Below are 13,428 nucleotides of genomic sequence, written 5' to 3'. Positions count from 1 at the left end.
CCCCCCTTCAGCATTGAGTGGATGGAAGGTTGTATCTACCTGGTCTCTTATACACATCTAGATGTGTATAAGAGACAGGCATTGAGTGGATGGAAGGTTGTATCTACCTGGTTTTCAGAGAAGGGGAACTTGGGCTCCACAGCACACAGCTGGTCATAGTACCTACAGGAGGAGGAGGGAAAACACACTTTTATTGTTTGGATCAATCAGAAGAGAGAGAAGTGTGTCTGCTGTGTTATTGACTAATGACAGTGTGTTGGGAAAGCTGCGTTGGCTCAGAGACACATGACAGTGAGTCATGAGAGTGTGGCCGACTGTCACGCTTCAGATAAACACCGGTGTGGTAATACGCTTCAGTTATCTGCTACTGTGATCTGGAACATTCTATTCTAAGGATTGACATCCCAGAGTGAAAGACAGAGAGTAGTCTATTGTTGTGACTGCAGAAATCCCTATGTACTACAGTTGGTGTTATACTGGTACTACAGCTGACTCAAGTCAGGAATAACCCCTTTGAAAAGAGGACAGAGAGGAAGGAAGGAGAGATGGGAGAGGAAGGAGTGGAACTAGCGGAAGTGTCTGAGAATGGGAAAGAAGGAAAACAGAGGTGGGGAGAGGAGAGCAGAAGGGGAGCGGGGAGGAAAAGGAGGAGCGGGGAGGAAAAGGAGGAGCGGGAGGAAAAGGAGGAGAGGAGAGCAAAAGGGGAGCGGGGAAGCGAGCAAAAGAGGAGTGGGGAGGAAAAGGAGGAGCAGGAAGGAGAGGGGAGCTCTGAAGCGTTTTAGGCACAAACAATGATTACCACGGTTACACTAAAGTTGTCATGCTAAGCGACCAAACTACGTACATGTACACAGGGTTTGTATTTTCTGATAAATTTCCACTGGTTCCATTACACCGGGAGTTCAATAAAGTGCCAGTTGAGTACTCTCAAGTATTTGATGAAAAACAAATTATATTTTTATTTCCAGTTTGGAGTTTCGTCCCAGCCAGGTCTGCTAGCGACTAGTTTACTGCCTCTGACACAAAGTCTGCAGGGCTGTGAAAGGGATACGGAATACAAGGCCCGTTGCCATAGCTACCTGGCACATGGGTCATTAGTTAAGAGCCAAGGAGAGGCTCCAATGCTAACAATCCCCTCATAGGTGCCTACGAGCAGTGTAGAGCGCAGCCAGAATGCTAATATAGGCTAGCGATAGCATGGCCCTACACCACCCTGTAGCTAGCACGCCTATGCTAACATTAATTACGTTCCTCTAGCAAAAACTCCTTGGCCCTGACATCCACCCTCCTACCTCACACAGCAGAAACAGAGAGAGAGAGAGACAGAGAGAGAAGGGCTAAGAGAAAGGACGAAAAAGAGAGAGAGTTGCTGACTGACACTAAAAGAAAACAGGACACACAAGTTTGAGGGAATGGAAACACTCCTCTGGTAACAGTGGTTGGGTTCCTTGTCTTTCAACATGAAAGCTATAGTCTTAGTGTTGGCACTTGGCTAGGCTGGCTACTAGACAACACCAGTTATTGTAACTACTGTTATATAATGCTCTGTGGACAACACCAGGGTAAACTACGAGTCATTTGACTCCATACAGGGGAGCAAAGTATAAAGTTGTCAACTAATCATCAAGTCCTCAATGAGTTGAATGAAGTGTGTTTGTCAATGGCTACAACCCTAATGTACATATTAGCTCAAATACCTTGCCTGACCTGTACCCCCCTCCGCACATTGACTCAGTACCGTTACCCCCTGTATATAGCCTTTCTTACAACTGTATTGTTGGTTAAGTAAGCGTTTCACGGTAAGGTCTACACTACACCTGTTGTATTTGGCGCTTGTCACAAATAACATTTGATTTGAAACTGTGTACTGTTAGGGGTACAGGAGGAACAGTGTTGAGAAACAGTGGTCTTACACCATGCTGACGTCACTAGTACTTTATAGAATACATCACTGGGTAGAGAACCAGAGAGGATAGAAAGTCAGAGGTAACATCACAAGGGGACTGGAGAACAGAGTCCGTAACGTCACAAGGGGACTGGAGAACAGAGTCCGTAACGTCACAAGGGGACTGGAGAACAGAGTCAAAGACAGTAGAGGAGGTTTGTTAACCAGATAACAGTCCTGTTTCCTCCATGGAGCGCTATGCAAAACATCCCTAACACATCATAGTGTGGGTTGGGGGTATTCTTTTAGGATGAGATCGGTATTATTCAGCTAAACCCGAGCAGAGGCAAGCAGGTGGACTATATTATATCTACATACATATACACAAACACAGAGAGATAATGTAGATCAATACAGCCTAGACAATGTATATTCTGAATGGTATGTAATATTGCACCCCTCCACAAAAAAATKGTTTCAGATGAGTATCTTTCAAGAAGCTATAGTGGGGGACCTTCCAAGAGGTCTGAGTCTTTATTGCATAGGAGGTAGCCCTCCTGAAACCGTCCAAACATAACTCTCCGGAAACTAACATTACTTCATGTTTCAGTAACATAACAATACACACTAGCTAGAATTGGAAACATTAAGATTTTGTTATTGGTCTTCATCGGGGGGGGGGTATAATTTGTGGAACTTTCCAACAGGAATCTGTTCCAAAAACTTCCTAAATAACAAGGTTGCCAACAAACAACGCATACAACGTTGGTCCTCCTGTAGAATAAGATACCGGATAGGGAGTGGGCTACTTCATTACGTTTTCACTCACCACGTTTATTCCGAAATGTTGGTCCTCACTCTGGTAGCCTATGGACAAACATTAAGAATAATCTACGTGGTGAGTTGATGCCTATTCGGCAGCTAGTTAGCAAGGTGAATTGATCGTGCTACTTTGTATGAGTTGTTTGTTGGCGTCCTTGTTATGTACGTTTTTGGAACAGATCCCTGTTGGAACGTTCCACAAATTATACCCACCCTTCTTGGGTCTCATGACTTTAGAGAATTTGACAATGACACCTTGAAATATGATATTGCGGCTGGTCAAACTGACTCACGAGGATGCCARCTGGGAAATAACCATGAACTAATTGCAACTGTTTATCCTATCCTAACGACGTCTCCTCGACTTGGCTAACAGGAAAGTTAGCTAAGCAACATTGCGAACTACGTTACTTAAGTTAATTGACAGCAAGTTCATTTCACACGGGGAACTCGTTGTTGAGGAATTAGACATCAAATTGACATTGATTAACAATTTATGACAAGTTAACGCATTGACAAACATGACTCAAAAGGGTAAAAACCGCATCCGAGAATTTCAGGGTGCGGCAATCGAGTTAGCTAGCAGCAAGCCTAGCCATTTCTACACAGGTTAAATAGCTAGCTGGAGTTAGCATTCTAGCGAACCTAAGCTAGCTACTTGAGTCTGGCAGTCTTTCTAACCTCAGGAGGATTTCCAGTGAGCTTTCGTGTTTATCGAGCGGCCTCCCCAAAGCACTCTTGCGCAGCTTGTTCAACTCCTCCACGGATCGGATGTACTCCGCTTGCTCCTCACCCGCTGGGTATGTCGCCGTGATGAATTTCGAAAGTGGTTTAACTAGATCTACTTCAGACGACTTCTTTAACGGGACAGAAATAAAAGTCGCCATTTTCGGACGACGAAAAGTATCAAAAAAACGTGTTAACTAGCCAGCTAGCTAGCTGTCAATTGAACAATAACAACAAGCTGCGACTCACTTCCTGGATATTGCTGTGAAACAGATGACGTTGACGCACAGAGAGCTGCGCATACGCATTAAGGGAAAGATGGGAGAAAGGTTTCTTATGATTTCTCTGACCCAGATAGACAGGACCAGTGGTGGAAAAAGTACCCAATTGTCAGACTTGAGTAAAAGTAAAGATGCCTTAATAGAAAATGACTCAAGTGAAAGTCACCCAGTAAAATACTACTTGAGTAAAAGTGTAAAAGGATTTGATTTTAAATATACTTAAGTATCAAAAGTAAATATAATTGCTAAAATAGACATAAGTATCAAACGTATGAATAATTTAAAATTCCTTATATTAAGTAAACCAGATGGCATAATTTTCTTGTTTTTCAAACGAATGGATAGCCAGAGGCACACTCCAGCACTCAGACATCATTTACAAACAAAGCATTTGTGTTTAGTGAGTCTGCCAGATCAGAGGCATTAAGGATGACCAGGGATGTTCTCTTGATAAGTGTGTGAATTGGGCCATTTTCTGTCCTGCTAAGCATTTAAAATGTAACGAGAACTTTTGGGTGTCAGGGAAAATGTATGGAGTAAAAAAACAAAYAAATCTTTAGGAATGTAGTGAAGTAAAAGTTGTCAAAAATATAAAAAGTAAAGTACAGATACCCCCCAAAAACTACTTAAGTAGTACTTTAAAGTATTTTTACTTAAGTACTTTACACCACTGGACAGGACACACTCATATACACTTATACTGAACAAAAATATGACCGAAACATGTAAAGTGTTGGTTTCATGAGCTAAAATAAAAGATCCCAGAAATATTCCATATACACAAAAAGCTTATTTCTCAAATTTTGGACACAAATTTGTTTACATCCCTGTTAGTGAGCATTTGCCAAGATAATCCATCCCCATGACAGGTGTGGCATATCAAGAAACTGATTAAACAGCATGATCATTACACAGGTGCACCTTGTGCTTGGAACAATGAAATGTGCAGTTTTGTCAAACAACACAATGCCACAGATGTCCCAAGTTTTGAGGGAGCGTGCAATTGGCATGCTGACTGCAGGAATGACCACCAGAACTGTTGCCAGATAATTAAATCTTAATTTCTCTACCAACGTTGTTTTAGAGAATTTGGCAGTGCGTCCAACCGGCCTCACAACCGCAGACCACATGTAACCACGCCAGCCCAGGAACTCCACATCCAGCTTCTTCACTGAGGGATGGTCGGAGACCAGCCACCCAGACAGCTGATGAAACTGTGGGTTTGCACAACCCAAGAATTTCTGCACAAACTGCCAGAAACCAACTCAGGGAAGCTAATCTGCGTGCTCGTGGTCCTCACCAGGGTCTTGACCTGACTGCTGTTTGGCGTCATAACCATGGCCTGCATACTCACCAGACATGTCACCCATTGAGCATGTTTGGAATGCTCTGGATCGACGTGTAGGACAATATCCAGCAACTTCACACAGCCATTGAAGAGAAGTGGGACAACATTCCACAGGCCACAATCAACAGCCTGATCAACTCTATGTGAAGGAGATGTGTCATGCTGCAGGAGGAAAATGGTGGTCACACTAGATACTGACTGGTTTTCTACCTTTTTTTTAAGGTATCTGTGAACAACCGATACATATCTGTATTCCCATTCATGTGAAATCCATAGATTAGAGCCTAAGGAATTTATTTCAATTGACTGATTTCCTGATATGAACTGTAACTCAGTAAAATCTTTGAAATTGTTGTATGTTGTGTTTTATATTTCTGTTCAGTGTACATAATCAAATTCTATTTTATGTAGTCGGAAGGGACAAAAACATGCCTAGTCACCACCCCCAAAAAATATATAGGCGTGCGTTTAAATCAAATCAAAGTTTGTTGGTCGTGTACMCAGATTTGCAGGTGTTACCGCAGGTGACAAGACAGTTTATATTATACACCACCAAGCTAAAGCTAGCTAGCTATTATATCAAAGGTGTGTGCGTGCACTTGCGTCTTTCTGTCTGTGTGTACACTGCCCAAGGATCGTTCAAGACTATCCAGCCCCAGCTAACACGGCTTGACATTTTGTATGTGTATTTATTATGGATCCCCATTAGTTCCTGCCAAGGCAGCAGCTACTCTTCCTGGGGTTTATTATGGATCCCCATTAGTTCCTGCCAAGGCAGCAGCTACACTTCCTGGGGTCCAGCAACATTAAGGCAGTTAAATACTATTTAAAATATGACATGACATTTCATAACACTTTACCCAATACATTTAGTGTGTTCCCTCAGGCCACTACTCCACTATCACATATTTACAATACAACATCCATGTGTACGTGTGTGTAGAGTCCCTGTCTTATCATGTGTGTGTGTGTCTGTGCCTGTGTGTGTTTCTCTTCACACTCCCCACTGTTCCATAAGGTGTATTTTTCTACTGGGATTTAACAGTTTTTACAGTAATGTTCTTAATGGGTGTGTGCTTATTAGTAACTGGAATAAGCCATTTCATAAATGTGTCAAGTGCAGCTTCTGGTTGATCCTCATTACAGACCAACACATATTCTTTACATCAACATAGGAATCACTACAAAACTTAATGTATGACCTCTTATACATTATATTAGGCCCAGACTTTGGAACTTTGGTTTTCCTAGATATGGCTACTATATTGTGATCATTACATCTGATGGTTTTGGATAGTGCTTTAAAGTAAATTCCTGCAGCATCAGTAAATATGTGATCAATACATGATGATTTCATTCCTATGCTGTTTGTAACTACCCTGGTAGGTTGACTGATAACCTGAACCAGGTTGCTAGGACTAGTTACAGTTTGAAACTTTTTCTTGAGTGGGCAGCTTTATGAAAGCCAGTCAATATTGAAATCACCCAGAAAATATACTTCTCTGTTGATATCACACACATTATCAAGCATTTCACACATATTATCCAGATACTGACTGTTAGCATTTGGTGGTCTATAACAGCTTCCCACCAAAATGGGCTTTAGGTGAGGCAGATGAACCTGTAGCCATATTACTTCAACAGTATTTAACATGAGATCGTCTCTAAGCTTTACAGGAATGTGGTTCTGAATATAAACGGCAACACCTCCACCTTTGGCATTTCTGTTTTTTTGGTAGATGTTATAACCATGTATTGCTACCGCTGTATCATCAAAAGTATTATCTAACCGAGTTTCAGATTGTCTGAAAATGAATGTCATCTGTTACTAGCAAATTATTTATTTCATGTTTCTTAAGCCATATATGTTAATGTGTGCTAGTTTTATCACTTTTCTGGGATGCTTGCTTGTTTTCATTGCTTTACTGGGAAGCTTAGCAGAAGTAGACATGCTCATGTTATTTATGTCAGTGCAGGGTGAGCTGCACACAGTGGACTTCCTACTAGGTCACACCGCCTCAGTGCTAACAGTATACAGTGACATACTGTACCAAGTTTGACCATCACCCTCTCTCTGCCATCAGATGAGTATGAATTCATTAGCAGCAATTGTCTATCGGTGTAGGGACCTAATTATAGGTCAGGGGTATTCAACTCTTACCCAACGAGGTCCCGAGCCTGCTGGTTTTCTGGTCTACCTGATAATTAATTGCACCCACCTGTTGTCCCAGGTCTAAATTAGTTCCTGATTAGGGGGCAACAATGAAAAAACATTAGCGTGTTAGCACGTCACCTCGTTAGTCAGTATGTGTTACACCTGCCTTGGTTTGTCATCTCGTTAGTGGGAAGRCGKTTCACCTGCGCTGGCCCAGGTGATATTTAAGATTGAGTTGTCTTGAGAGATGTGGAGGGTTAACAACTTTAGTTGGTGTGCCCTAGTTGATGGCTGAAAAACAATATTTTATATGATCTTCCCTGTTTTTTTTGTTTTGCGCCACATTTTGGTTTGCTTCCTGTCTTGAATTTTGGTGTGGGTTTTTATTTTGTTTGGGCAAATTTAGTGGCTGCTCAGGGTAGGTGTCATTTAGGTCCCAGTTCTTGCTAGCCAACTTTCAGTGGACATTTAGTCTTTCAGAACCCCAGCTGTTTGGTTTTGGTTGTTGTCAGTGACTCTTAGATCCCCCTTCTGTTTGAGTGACCATTTTTGGCTTCTTGTTGGGGAACGTAACAGTTCCACCTCATAATGGCAGAGATGAAAGGAATGAAGTGTGTATACTCTCTGTAGAGCAATAGGTGGTCACACTGTACAGTTACCTCTACACCTGCACTACTGGGTGCAGATTGAAGCTGGCAGTATTGACAGTAACACTACCCATACAGGCAGGCACAACACTGTTTGCCCTTCACTGCCTTGCATGGTATGGCTCTATATACCGAAGTATAATGACATGTCTGCCTCTGTTTCTCCAGGGAGAGACAGGGACAGAGTGTAATGTGCGAATAACTAAATTGACTTTGCAGTTGACTCTAATTTTCCTTCTCCATAGAGACGCTGGATATCGAGTTTCAATCCTTCACATCCCACACACGTTCAGTAGAGAACATCCATAGACATGGAGCTGCTGCAGCAGAAAGACCACTTCCTATAGGTAACATCCATAGACATGGAGCTGCTGCAGCAGAAAGACCACTTCCTACAGGTAACATCCATAGACATGGAGCTGCTGCAGCAGAAAGACACTTCCTACAGGTAACATCCATAGACATGGAGCTGCTGCAGCAGAAAGACCACTTCCTAAAGGTAACATCCATAGACATGGAGCTGCTGCAGCAGAAAGAGACCACTTCTATAGGTAACATCCATAGACATGGAGCTGCTGCAGCAGAAGACCACTTCCTATAGGTAACATCCATAGACATGGAGCTGCTGCAGCAGGAAGACCACTTCCTATAGGTAACATCCATAGACATGGAGCTGCTGAGCAGAAAGACCACTTCCTATAGGTAACATCCATAGACATGGAGCTGCTGCAGCAGAAAGACCACTTTCCTACAAGGTAACATCCATAGACATGGAGCTGCTGCAGCAGAAAGACCACTTCCTATAGGTAACATCCATAGACATGGAGCTGCAGCAGAAAGACCACTTCCTATAGGTAACATCCATAGACATGGAGCTGCTGCAGCAGAAAGACCACTTCCTATAGGTAACATCCATAGACATGGAGCTGCTGCAGCAGAAAGACCACTTCCTATAGGTAAACATCCATAGACATGGAGCTGCTGCAGCAGAAGACCACTTCCTATAGGTAACATCCATAGACATGGAGCTGCTGCAGCAGGAAGACCACTTCCATAGGTAACATCCATAGACATGGAGCTGCTGCAGCAGAAAGACCACTTCCTATAGGTAACATCCATAGACATGGAGCTGCTGCAGCAGAAAGACCACTTCCTACAGGTAACATCCATAGACATGGAGCTGCTGCAGCAGGAAGACCACTTCCTATAGGTAACATCCATAGACATGGAGCTGCTGCAGCAGGAAGACCACTTCCTATAGGTAACATCCATAGACATGGAGCTGCTGCAGCAGAAGACCACTTCTATAGGTAACATCCATAGACATGGAGCTGCTGCAGCAGAAAGACCACTTCCTATAGGTAACATCCATAGACATGGAGCTGCTGCAGCAGAAAGACCACTTCCTATAGGTAAAACACAGGAATGGACGAGCACAGACGTCATTTTCACATAAAGCTTAATGTGTTCGATTAGTGGGTATATATAATTTCTTGAAGGTTCTTAGTGTGTGTGTGAGGCAGGCTGTTGTACCGTCTGTCCTCTCTGGAGGGGTTGGTGGGTGTGAGGCAGACTGTTGTACCGTCTGTCCTCTCTGGAGGGTTGGTGTGTGAGGCTCGGGGGCCAGACATGTATGTACCGTCTGTCCTCTCTGGAGGGGTTGGTGTGTGAGGCAGACTGTTGTACCGTCTGTCCTCTCTGGAGGGGTTGGTGTGTGAGGCAGACTGTTGTACTGTCTGTCCTCTCTGGAGGGGTTGGTGTGTGAGGCAGACTGTTGTACTGTCTGTCCTCTCTGGAGGCAGACTGTTGTACCGTCTGTCCTCTCTGGAGGGGTTGGTGTGTGGAGGTTCTAACCTGCTGCTTCTGATGTAGCGCCCTCAGGGGAAGAATGTCCCGGAAACCTTCCCCTCCTTCCGCCAGGACACACCTAAACCGCCACAAAATATTCTGACAGCCTTATTCTAAAATGTATTAAATGTTTTTCCTCAATCTAAACACAATGCCCCATAATGACAGTGAAAACATGTTTTTAGACATTTTTGCAAATGTATTACAAATAAAAACAGGACTACCTTATTGACATAAGTATTCAGACCCTTTGCTATGAGACTCAAAATTGCATTCAGGTGGATCCTGTTTCCAATGATCATCCTTGAGATGTTTCTACAACTTGATCGGCGTCCACCTGTAGTAAATTCAATTGATTGGACATGATTTGGAAAGGCACACACCTGTCTATATAAGGTCCCACAGTTGACAGTGCAGTCAGAGCAAAAACCAAGGCCGTTCTCCCCCGATTTAAACAGGTGGAAAAAGTCAACGGGTCTGAATACTTTCATAATGCACTGTACAGACTATTAGGAATGTTCCATGGGTCAGGATAGTCCATTGGTAGGGGACATGCAGAAAGGTGACGTTAGTCTTTCCCTACACCTTACCATTACCCTCTACTCTCACCTTAGATCCTTGACCTTAAACCACTGACCCTTAAGTTTCCATCATGACCTGACTTGTGTTACAGGAGGAGTGGAAGGCGGAGTATTTCCTGGTACCAGCGGCAGCGCTCTGAGCTATAGAACTTCTTACAGTTCCTGTAACTACAAAATGTTCAAGATGCCCCCTTGAAAAGAGATTTTGTTTAAGTAATTTCTAAAAGGCTAGACTTATTCCACATTGTGTTGTGTTACAGCCTGAATTTAAACATTGAGCTACATACAATACCCCATAAATGACAAAGTGAAAACGTGTTTTTGGAAATTTTTGCTAATTTACACTCCTGAGTCAATACATGTTAGAATCCCCTTTGGCAGCGATTACAGCTGTGAGTCTTTCTGGGTAAGTCTCTAAGAGCTTTGCACACCTGCATTATACAATATTTGCACATTATTCTTTTTTTAAATTCTTCAAGCTTTGTCAAGTTGGTTGTTGATCATTGCTAGACAGCGATTTTCATGCCGACTTAAGTCAAAACTGTAAGTAGGCCAATCAGGAGCATTCAATGTCGTSTCGGTAACCAACTCCAGTGTATATTTGGCTTTGTGTTTTGTGTTATTGTCCTACCAAACAGTGAATTTGTCTCCCGGTGTCTGTTGGAAAGCAGACTGAACCAGGTTTTCCTGTGCTTAGCTCTATTCCATTTATTCCCCCCCCCAAAAAATTCCCTAGTGGTTGCTGATGACAAGCATRCCCATAACATGATGCAGCCACCACCATGCTTGAAAATATGAAGAGTGGTACTCAGTGATGTGTCGTTTCTCATTGCAAACAGGATGCATGTGTGTATTAGGGCTTTATATTTAGACAGAACATGACGATTTCAATTTAAATAAATCTATACATGTTGTGACGTTATTCATTGCATTGTTATGGTATGTGGACCTTATCATAAACCACACAGACCATCTTTATGAAGGAACTTTATTTTCAGCACAGACGTGTTTGACTGTCGGCTGTACAGAAACAGTGATCATGACCTCACCTACACAGAGAGACGGGGAACACAGGTAGAACTAGGACAAGTAGCAAGTCTTTTTACGCCCCTTTCCTGCACATTTTATTGTCTAACTGAGGAATCACATTTCAAACTCTCAAGCACGCCATTCTTCTCAGGTTCTGTAGCAGAAGGAATTGTAGCGTTCAGGTTTCTGTGAGTTGTCTCCTTTTTCATGGAGAGAAACAAGCAGGAGTTAGTTTCATCTCTTTCATCTCAGAACAATAGGACTCCTGATTGAGTTTCGCAATGCGCTTGAACCGTCACACCCGGTGTTAACCTCGCCACCTTTTTGCCATTCACCCAGAGTACCACAGCTCCTTTTCATGGGACTCGTGCCAACCAATCAGATACCAAGGAATAAACAAGAAAGAAAAACGAAAAGAGAAAATGACTAGATAGATGCCCCCCGTATGGTGACAATGGAAAGTGAAAATGGTGACAACGACTGATGGTAAGAAGAGAAGTCACTTTTCATCACATTGGTGTTTGACCCAGGGTCTGTAGAGATGGAGGAGACCCAGGGTCTGTAGAGATGGAGACCCAGGGTCTGTAGAGATGGAGGAGACCCAGGGTCTGTAGAGATGGAGTCTCCATCTTCTACAGACCCTGAGGTTCTCCTCCATTCTACAGACCCTGGGTCTCCCATCTCTACCAGACCCTGGGCTCTCTTATGCCTGGGTCTCCATCCTCTACAGACCCCTGCGGTCTCCTCCCATCTCTACAGGACTGTCCACTCTCGACGGTCTCCATTCTCTACAGGACCCTGTGGTCTCCTCCATCTCTACAGACCCTGGGTCAAACACCAATGTTGAATGAAAAGTGACTTCTTCTTCTTACCATCAGTCGTTGTGTCACCATTTTCACTTTCCTTTGTCACCATACGGGGGGCACTATCTAGTCATTTTCTCTTTTCGTTTTTCTTCTCTGTTTATTCCCTTGGTATCTGATGGTTGGCACGAGTCCATGAAAAGGAGCTGTGGTACTCTGGGTGAATGGCCAAAAGGTGGCGAGGGTTAACACGGGTGTGACGGTTCAAGCGCATGCGAAACTCAATCAGGAGTCCTAGTTGTTCTGAGATGAAAAAAGATGAAACTAACTCTGCTTGTTCTTCTCCATGAAAAAAGGAGACAAACTCACAGAAACTCATGAACGCTACCAGTTCCTTCTGCTACAGAACCTGAGAAGAATGGCGTGCTTGAAGAGTGAATGATTCCTCCCAGTTAGACAATAAATATGTGAGGGAAAGGGCGTAAAAGACTTGATACTGTCCTAGTTTCTACCTGTGTTCCCCGTCTTCTCTGTGTAGGTGAGGTCATGGATCACTGTTTCTTTAAACAGCCGACAGTCAAACACGTCTTGCTGAAAACTAAAAAGTTCCTTCATAAAGATTGTCTGTTGGTTTTATGATAAGGTCACCCATAACATGCATATGAATAACGTCCACAACATGTTATAGATTTAATTTAAATTTGAAATCGTCATGTTCTGTCTAAATATGTAAACCCTAAATACACACATGCATCCTGTTTGCAATGAAGAAACGACACATCACTGAGTAACCACTCTTCATATTTTCAAGCATGGTGGTGGCTGCATCATGTTGATGGGCTATGCATTGCTCATCCAGGCAACCACATCTAGGGAATTTTTGGGGGGGGGAATAAATGGAATAGAAGCTTAAGCACAGGGAAAACCTGGTTCAGTCTGCTTTCAACAGACACCGGGAGACAAATTCACTGTTTTGGTAGGACAATAACACAAAACACAAAGCCAAATATACACTGGCAGTTGGTACCGAACGACATTGAAATGCTCCTGATTGGACCTACTTTACAGTTTTGACTTAAGTCGCGCATGAAAATCGCTGTCTAGCAATGATCAACAACCAACTTTTGACAAAGCTTGAAAGATTTAAAAAAAGAATAATTGTGCAAATTTGTATAATGCTACGGTGTGCCAAAAGCTCTTAGAACTTACCCAGAAAGACTGCACAGCTGTAATCGCTGCCAAAGGGGATTCTAACATGTATTGACTCAGTGAGTGCTAATATCTTCTCTTCTTTTTGTGTGGG

General features: G+C 43.0%; 1 protein-coding gene across 1 annotated transcript in view; it reads right to left on the bottom strand.

The window, feature by feature from the left end:
* LOC112074883 (programmed cell death 6-interacting protein-like) overlaps positions 1 to 3,711 on the bottom strand; it is an 11,607-nt gene extending 7,896 nt beyond the window's left edge. Inside the window, exons 1-2 of the mRNA XM_070440703.1 lie at positions 3,389 to 3,711; positions 54 to 162 (exon numbers count right to left, since the gene is read on the bottom strand). Coding sequence (XP_070296804.1) covers positions 54 to 162; positions 3,389 to 3,594 — 315 coding nt within the window. The 5' untranslated portion in view covers positions 3,595 to 3,711. The remainder of the gene's footprint in view (positions 1 to 53; positions 163 to 3,388) is intronic.
* Between the last annotated feature and the right edge of the window lie 9,717 nt (positions 3,712 to 13,428).

The sequence above is a fragment of the Salvelinus sp. IW2-2015 genome, unplaced genomic scaffold (assembly GCF_002910315.2).
Source record: "Salvelinus sp. IW2-2015 unplaced genomic scaffold, ASM291031v2 Un_scaffold2864, whole genome shotgun sequence".
NCBI lineage: Eukaryota > Metazoa > Chordata > Actinopteri > Salmoniformes > Salmonidae > Salvelinus > Salvelinus sp. IW2-2015.
The sequence above is the reverse complement of the archived record's forward strand: the minus strand, read 5'-3'. Positions and strand labels throughout refer to the sequence as shown.